The sequence below is a fragment of the Hippocampus comes genome, unplaced genomic scaffold (assembly GCF_001891065.2).
Source record: "Hippocampus comes isolate QL1 unplaced genomic scaffold, H_comes_QL1_v1.1 scaffold74, whole genome shotgun sequence".
Lineage (NCBI taxonomy): Eukaryota > Metazoa > Chordata > Actinopteri > Syngnathiformes > Syngnathidae > Hippocampus > Hippocampus comes.
Window position 1 is genome coordinate 801549 of NW_017804812.1, and position 17386 is coordinate 818934.

The following is a 17386-nucleotide window of genomic DNA, read 5'->3' on the forward strand; positions in this document are numbered from 1 at the left end:
CTTTATGAAACAGTTTGTAAATTGCCTTTGTAAAAGCCAAACGAAAAAATGCCAAACGAAGACCGTTCGAAGTAAACAGACGGCTTTTCTTGAACGCAGCCTGCGTAATCGTCACTTCCGCTTTTGTTTTGCTCGTCGTAGCAGCAACCGGGAACGTGCAGGAGGTCTTGAACGTCCCACCCTGGTCCTCATTGTGCAGCCGAGGAAACGTCGCGAGGTTCCGCCGACGTCGGTATGAAATGGCAGAAACTGCTTGTGTCACGGAAGCGCAAAGATTAGGTTACGCCGAAGCCACACATGTATATTGCCGGGACCCCGGTCTGTTAGTTTGAGGGGCCACCGAAGTCGCTCCGAAGAAGGATTTAAACGTTGTTTTGTCTCCATAAACCGCCCAGGTTGCGTCTCCGGCGGGCGGCGAACGATCGGCGACTGCGGGTCGACGTTGTTGAAATTATCCGGAGAGGGGTGAGCTCGACGTCTGGTTATTTTTCACCGGTGAAGCGTGTTGGTGGTGTTATTGTCAACAGTTGAGAGTTGCGGGGGGGTGGCAAGTGCCAAATTTGGGATCGTCAAAATGTGAATGCTACTCACGCCACTACAGCAGATAGGACAGGTCTGGCCTAACTGGTACACGGCGACCAGGCTCGTGCAGTTGCCGAAGCGCAGGCGACTACTGTTTTTCTCTTTTGGTTGCACAGTAACCACCAAGTATGAACATTCAACTGTGTATAGAAACAATGTTCATACTATGCACACACATACGATGAGCAGTCTGCGTCAACACGTTTACACCCAGTGGCCAGATCCTTTAAAATGACAAATTGGACATGTGCAACGATTGATGTTACGTGGTGTACACTGGATGTAAAATATTTCCAGTAAAAACAGCCAAACTTTTGATGTAGTCTAATTGACCTCACTCGCATGCCCTGCCAGTTGCATTGGCAGTTGCATAACGCAGCTTGATTTTTCTGCTGCAGTAATTCTAATGCACTTTGGTAGAAAAAAACCCCCAACAATGTATGATAGCCTGTCGGTGTTGCATTGCTATTATTGCAAAGCAGCTTTTACTCTTATTCGTCGCACTATATCAGTGAGAGAAGCTTTCTGTTACCTCAGCCCCACCCCCTTGATCGTTGGTTTAATAAATATAAAGTAAGCTTGTTGTGGACGCTCCACTGTGTTTTATGTGTTTAATTATTGTAAATGGAAGCAGGCATACAGCTTGTTATCTCAAGACACTCAGCCAAGATTGCAGGAATGTGCCATCATTCAATTTGAATTGATACATTCCACACATAATTTTTGCCAATACATGTAACTGCATGCACCACAATGGTTCTTTTTCCACCCCCCCTGCTTTTCTTTTTTTTTTTTTTTTTTTTTGGATAACAACACCGCCATGTTCAGAAGTCGTTGTGGTAGTGATAATCTTGGTGCTATTTCCAATTTTTGTTGGTAGAGGAAGATTCGCAATTGGGAAGAATATTGATAACCCAACCTTAAATTGTGCGGTAAGTAGAGGTGTAACCTTTCGTGGGAAAGGTGCACAAATCTTACTTTGAAATAAACTGAGCAAACTATTTGGATGATTTTTGTCATTTTGGCTGGATTTATATAGATATATATTTTGCAGTGACCGTGTTAAGGGTAGTTATGCCTCCAGCCATTGACTAAGATAAGAGCGAGGCTTGTTCACCAAGGCGAGAATTATCAACATGGCAAGACTTGCCTCTGCGGACTTTGACTTGCATTTGGCGTGATCATCAGTCAGCGCTCATCCATTGAAAATGACTATCATTTATCAAACGATTTGATGATGATGACAATGATGATGAAGGTTGCAGCGTTCGCTGGGAAACATGCAAAGCAGACTTAAAATCTTCCTTCAGGGCAAGTTTCAATAGATGTCGTTGATTTCTGAGCCCCACTTCTGCCGTTTGGTCACCTCAATGAGAATTAATTCACCCTGTTATCATTCATTGATTTTGTTAAATACCCGCAATCCCCCGATGGGTGGTCTATGCGACATGCATTCGATTAGAACCTTTGGGAACTCTATTCAAGAGGTGACGCATTTGACTTTGAGACGCGGTGCCTGAGGCTTGTGCGATGGACTCATCGGAAGGCTTGCGGAGTACCTGTCGGCTGCCGGGCCCCTCTGCAGACAATTAGGAGGGAGCGGGTGATGCTTTGATAAGAGTTCAAAGAAAAGGAGGCGGCAAAGCTGAGTAGGAAAGTCTGAAACAGGATTTAGAGAACCATAAACATTTTTGTCCTTTACAAAAATAACATAGTACCTCGACTTAACAAAGACGATTCCACATTGTGTATTTAAGATAATCACATCATTCACAAAGTTGGATTAAAAATGGGTGGCTTGTGTCAGGAAGGGCATTCGGCATAAAAACCGTGCCAGCTAATCATGCAAAGTGACTCACTGTGGCGACCCCGTTGATAGGTCAAGCTGAAAGTGGTCCACATGAGCACACAATGAATAGTCCTGTCGTGAATGTGACCATCAGTGACAATAAATAGAAAGTCCAATGCCTGTTTGAAGGCTAATTGGCGCGGAAAGGAGGGCTTTGCTCGCCAGTCACGGAAATGAAGATCAAGTCATGGTCCGAGAAACATCCAGTGATCATAGCCAGCGCCGGTCTTCTCAGCACACAGTGATCCAAATCCCTCTAATGATTCTTCCTTTTTGGAGCGGGCACGAGAGGCGGATTCCTGCTTCCGCTCATCCTTCACCTATTGTCATTGCGATATTGCCCTGAGCCTTTACCTTTACATGTTGTTGCCTTCACAGCAGGGACGTGGTTGTCCAGCTACGATATTACAATATTGCCAAATATATAATCTGTATGATAAATGAAGAAACTGCAGGATCAATACAAGCACAAGGTTAAAAAAATTCTATCATTCAGAAATATGTGGAGATTCATTTTTTTTTTTTTTTTCTGCTCTCTGAAGGTGTCGTGCGTTCTCCATTTGGATGCTCGGCCACAGTCCAAGGCAAAACCATGAACCGCAACAAGCGTGAAAAGGAATACTACAGTATAGATGTGGGCGACTCGACTTTTATGGTTTTAAAGCGCTACCAGAACCTCAGGCCCATTGGGTCCGGAGCACAGGGAATTGTCTGGTGAGTCACTTCTATTTTGGACAATTTTCATTATTTATCGTTGGGCTGACTTGGTGCTAAATGGATCCATAAGGAGGTGGTGAACAGCGCAAGAGAGACGATCAGCATTGGTTTGCATTTCTGCACGCCATGCAGCAAAAAAAAAAAAAATATAAAAGATAATGATAATAACAAATCCGCCGTGTCAATTTTTGGCTTGTAAGGAGGAAGGAGCCAAACCAAATCCAGTCAGAAGATGAAGCAATGTGAATTTTCAAGCTCTGACCCCCCCCACAAAGCACTCGATATGACTTTCCCATGAATTTGGCCGGCCCTTTGCGTCCCGGGTGGTTGCCTGAGTCTTTGCTTTGCCTTTTCACTTCAGTTCGGCTTATGACCACAACTTGGAGAGGAACGTCGCCATCAAAAAGCTGAGCAGACCCTTTCAGAATCAAACGCACGCCAAACGAGCCTACAGAGAATTGGTGCTGATGAAATGTGTCAACCACAAGAATGTAAGTTTGGTTTCTATTTTATTCTGATTTTTTTTTTTTGTCTTTTGTTCCCCCCCCCCCCACAGACTTGATTTCCATATAAATTCCAATACACCGTTTATTCAAATATGAACACACACACAACATTTTTGGGAGCATCTATTTTTCTTCTGCCACATTATTAAAAAAAAAAAAAAAAAAACATCTCTCCTTACGTCTCCATCTTGCATCCCTCAAAGGGTCCCAAATGCTTAATTGAAACCGAATAATCGCGGCCGACCATGGGTTTGGCACGTCTTGTATTATTTACCGCGCTGCCTCCTCCACACGCGGAAACAAAATCTCCTGCTGTTTATGATGATAGCTCAGGCAGCTGCAACCTTTCAGATGAACAAGCGAGCATTGTCGGGATTTGCGGTGGCGGTCATGTTGTCATTTCACAAGGCTTTATCCCTCTGCAGAGTAATAACCTCCCCCCTTATTTTATTTTGACAGATAATTGGTCTATTGAATGTATTCACACCACAGAAGACACTGGAGGAGTTCCAAGATGTGTGAGTAGAACCCAGCTAATAGCTCAGCTCCCTCATTGCATGTGTCAATTAATGCGGGAGGAAGCGCAAAAAGGGGGCTTGGTTTATATTTGCTGACATTTCGAGGCGCTTCGAGAGTTCAGATCAATCTGGAATTGGTGTTGAACACTCTTCTTACTGCGCTCAGGATTTGAATCGAACTACATCTAAAAATCAGGCCGAGGTGGTGTTTGTTGCTCCATCCAAATGAGTGTATCGCATTTCATCATTCCGGGGCTTGATGAATATCTTTTCAACAATTCTTGACATATAAATGACCGAGATGTGAACTGGAATGATTTCGTGTCATCCCGCCGAAGTGGAATTGTGCGCGCGCCTCTTTTGTGTGTTTGTGTTTCTTGCGGTCTGCCTGATTGGAAGTCAAAAGGAAGCTGAACAAATGGTAGCTGGAGGGTCGCAGAAGAAGTCCCGGGATGAAAGAGTCGCCCTCCATTAATGTGTGTGCGCCAAATTAAATTTCACTGCGTACGGATTCTGCACACTTGTACAGAATCAGTCTTGGGCTTTAAAATGTTACTAAAAATTATCATTATTATTGTTTGTTTTTTTTTTTTAATTGCCCGCGAGTTACTTCATGTGGACACGAATAATGAGCCTTGAAGCGAGAAATGCTGTGGGCATTCAATTATAAATCTGAAAGTTCCCGACAACATTTTCGCAGACGGTGACATAACAGCTGTCAGATCGTGTTGCGTCATTATTAAGGAAAATGAGAATTCTGCCTGTCGGTTTTTAAATGCCATGGGATGCACAAGTGCGATGTCTGTGGCAAAAAAATGTCACCTCAACTTGGTAGTTCGGGTTTTAATCATTCTTTTTTTTTAAAGTGCTTTTCAGGGAACTTCCCTCACTACAAATTGCAAAATTAGCTGTCAGATTAATTCTGTGGACATCGTTGTGTGTATAAGATAAGATAAATGCGCGTCCTTCTGTGCGCGTGCGTTTGATTAACCCACCTGCACGTCTCTGCAGATATCTCGTGATGGAGTTGATGGACGCCAACCTCTGCCAGGTGATTCAGATGGAGCTGGACCACGAGAGGCTGTCCTACCTGCTCTACCAGATGCTGTGCGGAATCAAACACTTGCACGCGGCTGGGATCATCCATCGGGTCGGTTCACACACACACACACACACACAATCACGCGCACACTTGGATTTCTTGACATTTCGATTAAAAAAAAATACCCGGCAGAGTTGTCAGGAGGTGACCTCCACAAGTTGTCGGAACACACTTGTGTTCCCCTCGAGGCGACAGAATGGTGTGCAGACGTACCAAAAAAAAAAAAAAAAAACCATCACCATCTCACACATGCACACACACACGCATCGCAGACTGTCAATCACCCGCATTGAAGAAGCAGCAGAGAGCCTCTTGCTTTGCCAAGCAGAACTAATTGAGCCACGGGCGGAGAAAACCAGCCTCGCTCACACTGGCGCGTCTTTGCACGCAAAGCCTTCGCTAGGTGAACACATGCGACCTGACTCATGGCCACGCATTTGGGCCATTTCAATTCTGTTAACGACTTGAATCTAAGCTCATTCAAGAGTCACTCGAGCGTAGCTTAACGTTAGCCCCGACGGACACGCTGGATGTATCCAGCGCTGTGACTCACCGCTGCATCTGATTTGGTCGAAAAGAGAAAAAAAAAGTCTTTTCATTCGTGAAGGAAAGCACTTGTTTACCGGGTGGCTGATTGGCACAGATCCGTGCACGTGGGGCATGCAGCGGACGCATCGCAAAACATAAATCACCCCTGTAGCGATGACTTAGCTGAATATTTGCCTTGACTGGCGATCAGAAGCTAATGCTGCAGCTCTGCTTACCTCTTGGATAATACCACATGCTACCATGGAGTACGGCGGCCTGCTTCATGGAAGAAACGGCTATATTCTCCTCCCAAACAATTATTTTTTTCTCCTTCAATCCAAATCAGTTGTGTAGCTTTCGTTAAGATTTAGTTTTCCCTTACAGGACCTGAAACCAAGTAACATAGTGGTCAAGTCAGATTGCACACTGAAGATCTTGGACTTTGGCCTGGCCAGGACCGCCGCCACGGGGCTCCTCATGACGCCCTATGTGGTCACCCGTTACTACCGTGCCCCGGAGGTCATCCTGGGCATGGGCTACCAGGCTAATGGTGAGTGGTTAGGAGCAGACTTCTTTTTTTTGGGGGGGGGGCAAAGGTCACACTTGGGCAGGATCTTGGCACGACTGGCATTTTTTTCTCTGTGGGGCAACCTTTCTGTGCCCGGCAACACTTGAGCACGTTTGGTATTTTATGGGGCTCGTCCCGATTGTCACGCAAAAAAAAAAAAAAAAAAAAGAAACGATTCTTTTGCTTGAGAATTCTTTTCAAAGTTGTTTTTTTTTTTCTGACCTTTGACCATTTTCTCCTCCTTGCTGACATTTGTTTTGGCTGATTCCTTCTTCCTTCTTTTAATGCTGCACATTGATAGTGGATATATGGGCTGTGGGCTGCATTATGGCAGAAATGGTTCGCCACAAAATCCTTTTCCCAGGAAGGGATTGTATCCTTGAACCGCTCGCAGCCTTCGCCGGAACTGCGACGCCTCACATCCGATTGTTTGGCCCTTTCGAGGGCCGCATGCTGATCCCACTTTTAATTCTCATCTCCCATTCCGACGATTGATTCCGAGTGTTGACACTCCTGAAATGTTTTCACCCGGATTATACGACTGTATCTCGAATTTCGAAATGACTGGTGAACTGTTTGTTACATTGCATGTATTTCAATTTTATCTCACCAGCACATCCATGTTTTTGTCTTTTTTTTTTTTTTTTTTTAGGTTCTTTTTTATTTATTTTTGGTTGATCTTTTTTTTTTTTTTTTCATTTTTATCATTTCCTTCCCGCATGCTAATGTGGCCGTTGTCATTCCATTTTTCAGTTGATGTCTGGTCTGTTGGCTGCATCATGGCCGAAATGGTCCGGGGTAGTGTGTTGTTTCCCGGCACTGATCGTATCCTTACGTCAAACCTCCTCACACATGCCCCCCCCCCTCCCAAGTGCCATCTTCTCTCATCCTCGTTCACATCTTAGCACGCAAAATACGTTTTTTTTAAATTCCATCACGTGTTTTATTGTCTCCGATTATTTCTCGCTTCGTATTCATTGGGCTCATTCAGTCGTTGACCCAAAACTGTTGATGGTGAGAATGCATACATCATGTTCGCATCCGAACAAGCAGATTAGAATAATGAGCGTCGTTGGTTTACGACGGTCCCGATAGGCCCGGTTTTAAGCTTGGCGCGCAATGAACTTTTTTGCCTTGACATTTCTCTCTACCCCCCCAGTTCTTTTCTTAACATTTCAACCCAAAAGATATTGACCAGTGGAATAAGGTGATCGAGCAGTTGGGGACGCCGTCTCAGGAGTTCTTGATGAAACTCAACCAATCGGTCCGGACCTACGTGGAGAACCGACCGCGCTACGCCGGCTACAGTTTCGAGAAGCTCTTCCCCGACGTTCTGTTCCCCGCAGACTCTGAACACAACAAACTCAAAGGTAAATCTGAGCTTGAACGTCTCGCCTTAAAAAATGATCCGTCCCGTGAAAGCTGCGATGCGGACAGTGGCTGCGGGAAACGGTCATTTACATTTTATATTTCATTTCCGTCTTCTCGCTCGCTCGAGGCGCCGAGAAATGTCAGACTTGTGGCCGTTAAGGGTGTTACGCAACAATATCTAAATGTGTTTGGACAGAAGGGGCTGACCTTTATATTTAGAGAGTCGAGGAGGCAACTGTGAAAAAAAAACAAAAACCAAAAGTTACATTTGTCATACCTTGCAAACTTGAGCCGACAACGGCGTGCGTGCGACAAGTCACCGCCTCGGAATAAGCTCTTAATATGGAAGCCGACACTTGGGCGACGAGTTGTTTACCGAGACGCAATTTAACCTCAGGCGCGTCTTCACGGAGAGACGATGACGAGAACGTTAGCGGCGAGCACCGAGGAAGTGTGGGGGGGGGAGTCGCACATCTTCCTTCTGTCCTAGTGAATAAAAGTACCAGAGCGTATTTGCGTTTGACATCCGCGTTTTCCCTGTCGGAACCGTTTAGGCTTGTTTGAGGATGGATCGTTATTTCTGCGAGGCTGTGCAATGGCGCGACGTGGTTGTTGATTTGCGGCGCGGTGGACGGGAGAAATGATGTAGGGTGGATAGTACGGAGGACTGCTGGAAAATGCGCAAGGGCTTGGACTTGCAACAAAAGTGAGCGTTCCCCCCCCGGGGGGGGAAAATGTCCACATTGGGGCTCGGCCATTTCAATATTTTCCAGCTTTGCCTCTTGCGCAACAGAGTGACGAGAAATGTACTGACGTGAGGCGGTTTGGAAATGAATGTCTTGTTTTTTGGTCCTCCCAAAATGGATCGCCAGCAAGTCAAGCCCGAGACTTGCTGTCAAAGATGCTGGTCATCGACGCTTCCAAGCGGATCTCCGTGGACGAGGCCCTGCAGCACTCTTACATCAACGTGTGGTACGACCCCACCGAAGTGGAGGCGGTAAGCGCCCGCTCGGAAACGGTCGCTCGAGCCCGACCGCTCGGTCTCGGTGATGTCGTGGGAACGCGTTTGAAATTGCGTCCCGTCTCGCCGCAGCCGCCGCCCACCATCACAGACAAGCAGCTGGATGAGCGGGAGCACACGGTGGAGGAGTGGAAAGGTAGGAAGCGTCCCGTCGGCGTCTTCTCCGCCCTGCGACTGGCTGCCGCCGAGGCTTTCGCCGCGTTGGTTACATAAGAGCGTTTTTCAGGGCGTTATCCCCCATTGTTGCTTGTGGGGGATTATACTCAAATGTCGACATCTTCCTCGGGAGTTGCTGTGGGATTTGCTTGATTTTTCTCCCAATACCAAACAAGCTTTTATTTTTTTTCTTTCTTCCCCCAGAGCATCGACATCCCCAGTTATAATAGAGATGTTTTTCTAACCAGAAGAAGAAAAGTGCTTCCTCTTGCAAATATGTGCCTTGATAAATGAACAATTGAACCACATTTCTTCAGATCCAAACGGTTTGGATGATTGATTGTACATTTTTCTTCCAGATTTGATATACAAAGAAGTCTTGGACTGGGAGGAGAGGACAAAAAATGGCGTCGTCAGAGGACAGTCGGCATCCATTGGTTAGTGCTAATGTACTCGATGTATTTTATTTATTTATTTTTTTGCGCAAGTATTACTTCGGTGGCATCTCGGTACCGAGGAAATCTGTATAAGTAAATTGAAAGGTTTTTTTTTTTTTTTTTAAGAGCTTTGTCGGGAACCTTTTTTAAGGGGTGACTAATGAGGCCCACTCGCAGATTTTTGCTCTTTCCGCCAAAGCGCGTTCCCCGAATGCTGCAACACGGAGCACCCCAAGCGACCTCTGACCCGGCGCTCTGTCCGCTCTTTCCCATAGCACAGGTGCAGCAGTGAGCGGTGACCCCCCGCAGCAGCAGCACCAGCACCCCGCCTCCACACGCTCCCCCGCCCATGTCGCCTCTGCGCCTGAAGACGTCGAAACGGGCGGCGCGCCGGGCCGCCGCAGGTGACCATCTGGTCAACCGCCTCCTATTGTTCGTGACGGTCTCAAAAGACAGATATTTCTTTTTTCTTTTTTTTTTCTTCCCCCGCACCCCCCTCTCAATGTTCTTTTGAGTAAACAATCTCAAGGTAAGAGACAATTTGAACGATTTCACGACAAAGCGGTTTGTGACGACCTAAATGTGTGTGGAAAAGCCCGTCAGGTCCTGCTCTGACAAGCTGTCTCGTGAACGTCCCAACGACTTTGTGAGTTTTGACACGAGATAGTCGATAGTTGCGCTCCCCTTGTCTGTTCTCCACAATGATTCAAGGCGTAAGGAACGTTGTTTTGATGAAGTGGAACCTCCCAGTTAGAACACAATCGGTGCCCAACTTCAGAGTTCAAATTTTTCTCCCCCATAGAAAATCTTGTCAAGTCAATCAATTATTTCTCTTCCTCAAACAGCGCCGTCTGTCCTAAACGTTTTAGGTATCCGGCAATGTTTGAAAAGCAATATTGAGTATTGCGGCGACCATCTTGTGGAGTCTTGGTGCCGAGGAACTGTGTTGACATGAGTCGAGGAGCTTCATTCCGTCAAAGGTCGCGCTCTGCTGTCAATTTGCGGCGGGGTTCGGTCTCGCCCACGTCCCTGTGGTGATTGAAAAGCCAAAAGAGAAATAAAAAACAAAACCTACATCCTTTGAGATGTTCACGGGCGGTCGCAGAGTGTTGTTCAACTTGTGGAGGTTCCACCGACTGCTGTGGAGAAGGGCCTACAGTCAAACGGGTGGAAATGTTGCATGTGAAAATGTTTCCGTTCAAAGGTTTTCAAGATGTACAATGTGACGACGACGCAAGTTATTTTGGGGGCGTTGGGAGAAAGTGAAGAAAAAAAAAAAACAACATCCTGTTATTAGTAACTTTTAATACTGTTGTGTGTTCATGATGTCCCTACAGATGCGAGGCGAAAAAGTTGGATGTTTAAACAGCAGTGCACCCAAAAAAAAGAAAACACGAAAAAAAAACAATTCTCACTTGATGCAATAATGTTGTCCTTTGATGTGTTTGTACCCCAAGAGAAAAGTGCCTGTTGTACTGTAACAATTCATTGGTGTTGTTCTGAAGGCATCTGGACAGTTAACAGTAGTTACCATCAAGAATCACTACTGTGTGGTTAAAAAACAAAAACAAAACAACAAAAAAAACATTTGTATATTTTTCTACTTTGTTTTTATTTTGACCCACGAGGGACATCGTAGGTGGCAACGTGTCCTAGGCAGGCAGTGTCACCAACGTCTTTCAGCAAAGTTGAACATGCGGCTTGACAACGGGAACCTTTTTCCAGGTAGCGCGACACAACACGAGATGACAGAGAGCTCGAATCATATTTTTTAGAAAAAAATTATGCTGGAGTCGTTTTACATTGCGAAAGGGTGAGGATCTTTTAATGTGTAGGTTTTTCCATGAATATTTTAAAGTTTTGGAAAGATGTGGTCCGGCTCCGACCTTCCTGTGTGGAGTCTGCGTGGGTTTTCTCCGGTGTCCGCCCACATTCCAAAAACATGCATGGCAGGTTAATGAAATTCTGTGAGCGCAGATGTTTGTTCGTCTTGTGTACCCTGCGATTGGCTGGTAACCAGGGTGTCATATAACACACCAAGGGACACTTGACAGTGCCCCATTAACCTGCATGTTTTTGGAATTTACGTGATTATTTCTTGAAAAATGCCATTTAAGATCAATTGAAAAAAAAAAGTAATAATAAAGCCTGGCTGTACATGGTCGAATAAAAATGCCAATTTAGTTCCATTTACCTGCCATGCATGCTTTTGGAATGTGCTTTGAAAAAGGAGAGCATGCAGGATCCACAAAGGGAGACCGGAGCGGAGATTGAACCCTGGACCTCTGCGCTGGGAAGTTGACACATTTACAACAGCTTCCGATGTTGAATTTGGTTTAAAAATATACTTTTCTCAAGCACGGTCACTCACACACTGAATAATCACACTTGCAGGCTCTCGGCTATGCAAATTAGTCGATTGTAATGGTTTATGCAAATGCAGGTCCTGTTGTGATTGGTGGATGTGGATTATTCATAGGGCCAGTTTAAAATGTTAAAATTACTGAGAACAGGGTTTGTGGACAGCGGAATAACTTCCTTGTTGAACCGGATGTGGTACCATTCTTGTGCTTGTTGTTCTTCTTGGGGGATTGGATCTCCTTGGTCCAAATCGCCCCCTATTGTCCAGGAAACCACAAAGGCGTTTGGCAAGCAATCTGAATCTAATTTACAGTATGAGCCAAGCATGCAAAAACACACAAGGAATTGACTTTCCCAGTTCCAACTCGCCCAGAAGATCATAAACGCAACAACAAAGACCAACATGGTGAGACAGAATCTGATAAAGGTACCCAGAGAGTTGGATTTTTTCGGTGGGACTGAACTTGTAAAATTAAAGCCACTTCAGTCGAAGGTTTGTCGTTCCTATTGGGCACCAGCAGACGGCGCCCTTTTCGTTCGACCTTTTGTTGTGGTGTTTGTTTTGAAGTGTCAACACCGACGACGGGCGCGAGCCGATGGCGAGTTCGTGGTCGAATTTTTACAATGATTCTGACTGCTGTTAGCTGACATTGGAAAGCGAAATCGGGTTTGTTGTTTCCCCTTGCTAATGGCGGGTCCTCTGCGAGAGTTTGAGACCGAAATGTTTCTGACCCCGTCCAGCTGTGACGGGCTGCTCGTGGCGGCGGAGGGGCTGGGAAAAGACCGCATTCTGCTGGAGTTCATGCAGGTGGACTCGGAACAAGGTGGCCTGGTTCTTCGACTTCACGCTCCCACCCACGAAAAACTCACCCCCCCTCCCGAAGTTTGATTTCACCGTGATAGTTTAGGTATTGCAGGTTCTAAAGCCCCCGGCCCTGTTGGGACGAGCAGAGACCACCCCGCAACCATCCAGACAAGACTTGCGTCTCAACTATTCCAGCGGAGTTGCCCTGATCAACAAAGCATCTTGAAACAATGAATAAAGTTGGCTTGCACGTTTGGAAGTGTGTGTATGGATGTTTCTTTGCACTTTGTTCACGATTGCCAATAAAGCAAAATGACACAATGTCTTTGTGCTACTCGTCTTCAATCAAAAACGAAGTTGGCTTTGCAAACTCTCTCTCCTGATCTCAGATCGCGTTCTGAAGGCAGGCAGCGGTAGGAAATACCGGCAGGTTCGACGGCTGAGGTTTGAGTGCTGCCACGTCGCCCAAAGGCGAAGCTCGTCCCATCAGTGACCACTCCACGAGAGACGCCAACCTTCTCACCAATCATGTTCTTTTTTTTTACCTACAAAAACCGACTCGTATGGTCGGCAGCCTGTGACTACATCCCAAAAAAAGTTAAGACATTTTCGTGCCGGAATGGCCTGATGGTAAAAGACGTCGCTGGATCGGCAGGCGAAACGAGTTCGAACCCCACCACCTGTTCCATTTATAAATTTAGCAAGAATCAAATCCGGGTGTCCCGTCACCTCGTCTCGGGCCGACGTTCGTACCAGAAGCGAACACTCCATGAGAGGTGCCAAGCTTCTCACCAAACATGTTGCTTTTTTAATCACTGAACATTACCTAGTGTGGCTGGCTGACGCCCTATGAGTACATCTAAAAAATTCGAAATTTTCGAGCCAGAGTGGCCGAATGGTAAAATGCATGGCGGGGTAATCAGGCGAACCGAGTTCGAGCCCCATCATCTGCTCCATTTAAAAATATTGCAAGAATCGAACCCGGTTTTCCCGGTTCTCAAGCATTGTCGTGATCCATTCGACCACGCTAATTCACTGATTAAATTTTTCGGGTGGTTATATTTGTAGACCCCCCCCCCTTCAGCGGGACAATGTGATGACAACAGATAGAGGTATTAATAGTGGACGTCACTGAGAAAGGACAGTCCAGTGGTATGTGACAGGGATGCTCCACTGGTGAACTTGAGTTCGAGCCCCCGTTCCGTCCTTAAGCAATACCTTCAGCAACCGCTCGAATTTTTTTCCACACAATATCTTCACTCGCACTTCCTGTTTCAAATTTAAAGTTAACACACCGCTTTGGCTCTCACTTTGAATGAAAAGCAGCACTTTAGACGTGCACGCACCTGGCTAACATGCTAAGCAAAATGTTTGCTCGAGCGTGAGCAATCAGCGTCACCTGCGACCTTACTTTGCAACAAAACCTTTTTTTTTCTCCCAACCTTCTAGGACAAAAGCGACGTTCGCCGAGAGGGTAAGTAGACAAAACTCATTTCCAAATTCACAATTAAACCGAACTAATGTGCATGCGTGCGTGTTAATTGTGTCATTTCTGTTCACAGGTGCAAATCTTCAAATGGACTAACACGGGCCACTCGCTGTGCGTTTTAACGTGTAATGTAAGTCCTGAACCGTTTGGCGCAAGCCCATCTAATTTGTCTCTTTTTCTTTCCACAGGCTTTGCATCTGCTACAGAATGGCCGAATTGACTGCAACACGGTAGAACTGCCACGTTTTAAGAAACCGCCGCACGACAGACTAAATCCCAAATGTGTCGATTGTAATTTCTGTCTCCACAGGCTCACGTCGACAGAACGACCCATAAAATGGCTGCCATCCTGTGGAGTTTTGGGCCCTGGCTTCACGAGGCTATGGCAGGTCTTTGACATGTCGACCAAATATCGGGGTGCTGAGCCAGGCACTTGGAAGGTTGAATATTTAAAAGTCAAGCGCTTGCGTTACCGTGTCTTTCAGGCCACCGTGCTGTCGAAGAAGCGTCCAGCTCTGCTCTCTTCACAAATAAAGCAAACATTTTCCCAAAGCCGCACATGTGAGAGTACTCGTAATTAAATCAGCAGGTGATTGACTAAAGATTGAGCAGAGGTGTCAAATCCAGAAATTTAGGAACGTTTGGCTTCAACCAAAGGAGCATTTACTCAACCAGCTTCCGGGAGCTCGTTGACCTGCTGGTTGAGTCGGCACACCTGTGGCTAAAATCAAACGTGGCGGGGCTCTTTTTTGGCCCTCGCACACTCCTCCAAATGATCAGATGGCTGTCTGGCTTTCTCAGACCTTGGCGAATATCTGATCATTTCAATCTGGTGTGTTGTACCAAGGGTCAATGGGGGAGGGGAAACGGGCGGGAGAGTGACCTCTGGGAAGTGAATTGAAGGCGCATGCTCAACGTGCATGTTTTACTGCTCTCGTCCACCAGGTGGTGCTAAAGAACCAGATACACCTTGTGAACTCGAGTCGTCCCCTTCGACGTTTGGACCTGTTGCAAAATTTCAAAGTCCTTGAACTGTTGGTTGGAGGCGGGCCCTGAGGAAACATGGCGTCATGATCCACCTGAAGCTGCAACCAAAAAGCACCACATATTTTATTTTCAAGCACACTCACCTGCTTTTTCTTTGACTCTGCATGCAGTGCAGCTTCCAGTGACCCTCCACCTGCTGGGCGAAGAGACAAATGCGACAAGCTTGCAGAAGGTCCTCACTGCTGTCTCCATTTGCAACGTTGCCGTTGAAAGGTACGAAATAAGAGTGAGGGGGGGTCTCTCGTTTGTTGTGTTGGCAGGTTTGACCACCTTGGATGAGTCACTGGACCAGAAGCAGCTTGAGCAACTGTCGCAGCAAAAGGTTCCAGTCTGCAGTTAATCAACACTTAGGAAGCAAGTTGAAAAATGAGGAGCAGAGTACAACGGAACTGCGTTTCTGGTTTGTAATTGGTGTCTACTGACCTGTGCTTTGTCTTTCAGATGGAGCTGTTGGAGTGCGATGAGGTGAAACGTGACTCTGAGCCATCTACTGGTAAGAAGTCTCATTTCAATCAGCCGGCAAAATGAGGAGCAGAGTACAACGGAATTGCGTTTCTGGTTTGTAATTGGTGTCTACCGACCTGTGCTTTGTCTTTCAGATGGAGCTGTTGGAGTGCGATGAGGTGAAACGTGACTCTGAGCCATCTACTGGTAAGAAGTCTCATTTCAATCAGCCGGATTTCATTTTTCCAGAGTTAAAGGAAGATTGTTCTTGGGTCATCCGTGCCACAAGAGGGAGTAACCTGCTCGCCGCCAGAGTCGACCTACAAGCACAGACCTGCAGCCAACACCTTTTGCTCTTCTTCCTGTTATTTGCAAGGTGCTGAAGTCAAACTTTGGGCCAGCCTGAAAAGTAGTAGACATTTACACTCGTTCAATGCACCATCATGACTACTTTTTTGACCCCCCTTTCCTTTCTCTAGGCAGCAGTAAACATGATCGGCTTCCTGCTCTCCAAAGACCCAACACTGACTCTCGAGTAAGTTTCATGCCTAACACATCTTTGCCTGCACAAGAAATTGACTTGCACGTAACTCACGGATGTCTTTCCTCTCAGGTCAACACACCTGTCCCACGTTCTTCAGAGCCGCCCAGCAACAAGCAGACTGCCATCCAACTTGCAACTTTTTCCTCTGCTTTGTGATTGTCTACTCTGCAAAAGAAATAAAGCTTGATTACAAAGAACACTTAAACTCTCAACTTCATTTTTAAACACATCATCACAATCTAACTTTAAAAAAACATTTTTAAAAACAACCAAAATTATTTTCACTTTTTTTCTGAACTTTTTTCAAAAAAATTTTTTTTCAAAAAATTTTTTTTCAAAATTTTTTTTCCTGGATTTTTTTTCCCCAGGCAGAAAAATCCAGGAAAGTAGGTGTGGCCTGGCTGGAATGATGGCCGATGATTCGCTGATAGCCGTGAAAGTGGGTGGAACGCAACGATAACGTGCTGCGATTGGTGGAAAAGGGGGCGTTGTTATGCAAATGAGGTCCTTTGTGATTGGTGGGTGCACCAGGGGGCGTGGCTATGTAAATTTAGATGGACTTGATTGGTTGGATACCGGAAAGTGGGCGTGGTTATGCAAATCAGACGATTCTGATTGGTTATGCAAATATATGCAAATGAGGGCCTCGCCGCGATTGGTGGATGCCAAATTGGGTGTGGTTTGGGGCGGGCATTGCAGCACTTTGTCAAAGTTCCACTTGAGTCTTGAGCTTAGACTTGCACTTGGGTCACATCAGACAGTCTCTTCACTGTTCCCATGGGTTTCGCATGACCCAAAAGCTCGATTCCTGGAGTTTCGAGTCATGTGGAGACCAACGGGAACAGTGAAAAGACTGTCTGATGTGACTGAAGCGCAAGTCTGAGCTCAAGACGTCAGTCTTTGAAAAGGCTTCGAGTGAGATGAGGATGGATTTAGTCACTAAGGCAAAGACTCAGATTCAAGTTGAACAATTTATTGGACAGAAAAGCGAACATGACAATGTAAAAGCATTTGACCAGTCAATCTTTGTGTGGGACAGTTCAAGTTGCACACACACAAACACTGACGGCAGGCCCGAGATGGGAGCATGTGCTTGACCAGCTCACGCGTGAGGTCACTGACATCTCATGACACACCAAGGGGGACATGAGCATGTCCGACTTCTCTCACTGAGACAAAAACTAACTGCCATTTACTCCACAACAACATGATCACACTCTTCTGGTCAAGTTTTTAAATGACATTGACCAAGTTAGTCATATGTATGTAGATATTATATATATGCATTACATAGACACATTTTAAAACTAACTTGGTCCACTTCAAGGTTTAAAAACATAT

At 45.9% G+C, this 17386-nt stretch overlaps 1 protein-coding gene and 3 long non-coding RNA genes across 8 annotated transcripts in view; 3 read left to right on the plus strand and 1 right to left on the minus strand.

Moving 5' to 3' along the window:
- The first annotated feature begins 84 nt into the window (after positions 1 to 84).
- mapk8b (mitogen-activated protein kinase 8b) lies at positions 85 to 10917 on the plus strand. 4 transcript variants are annotated; one of them, XM_019865348.1, is made up of 13 exons: positions 88 to 465; positions 1463 to 1514; positions 2974 to 3145; positions 3510 to 3639; positions 4114 to 4172; positions 5184 to 5322; positions 6187 to 6352; positions 7124 to 7195; positions 7558 to 7740; positions 8614 to 8738; positions 8835 to 8898; positions 9278 to 9355; positions 9636 to 10917. In XM_019865348.1, the coding sequence occupies exons 3-13, from the start codon at positions 3024 to 3026 to the stop codon at positions 9761 to 9763; spliced, it is 1266 nt and encodes a 421-aa protein (XP_019720907.1). In that variant the 5' UTR covers positions 88 to 465; positions 1463 to 1514; positions 2974 to 3023; the 3' UTR covers positions 9764 to 10917. The 4 variants fall into 4 exon arrangements, with proteins under 4 accessions (XP_019720926.1, XP_019720907.1, XP_019720916.1 ...); XM_019865357.1 differs by lacking the exon at positions 1463 to 1514 and having other exon boundaries at positions 89 to 232; positions 396 to 465; XM_019865367.1 differs by lacking the exons at positions 1463 to 1514; positions 7124 to 7195 and adding an exon at positions 6672 to 6743 and having other exon boundaries at positions 85 to 465.
- Positions 10918 to 13941: 3024 nt separating this feature from the next.
- On the plus strand, positions 13942 to 14413 carry LOC109513241 (uncharacterized). Of its 2 annotated transcripts, XR_002167691.1 has the most exons (4): positions 13942 to 13995; positions 14084 to 14121; positions 14199 to 14240; positions 14321 to 14413. It is a non-coding gene; the product is annotated as an uncharacterized LOC109513241 (long non-coding RNA). The 2 variants fall into 2 exon arrangements; XR_002167690.1 differs by having other exon boundaries at positions 13977 to 14121.
- The window catches only part of LOC109513237 (uncharacterized), a 7169-nt gene continuing 3926 nt past the window's right edge, over positions 14144 to 17386 (minus strand). Inside the window, exons 2-3 of the long non-coding RNA XR_002167689.1 lie at positions 15184 to 15190; positions 14144 to 14532 (exon numbers count right to left, since the gene is read on the minus strand). This is a non-coding gene — a long non-coding RNA (uncharacterized LOC109513237). The remainder of the gene's footprint in view (positions 14533 to 15183; positions 15191 to 17386) is intronic.
- On the plus strand, positions 15633 to 16152 carry LOC109513267 (uncharacterized). Its single transcript, XR_002167700.1, has 4 exons — positions 15633 to 15708; positions 15791 to 15910; positions 15981 to 16036; positions 16115 to 16152. It is a non-coding gene; the product is annotated as an uncharacterized LOC109513267 (long non-coding RNA).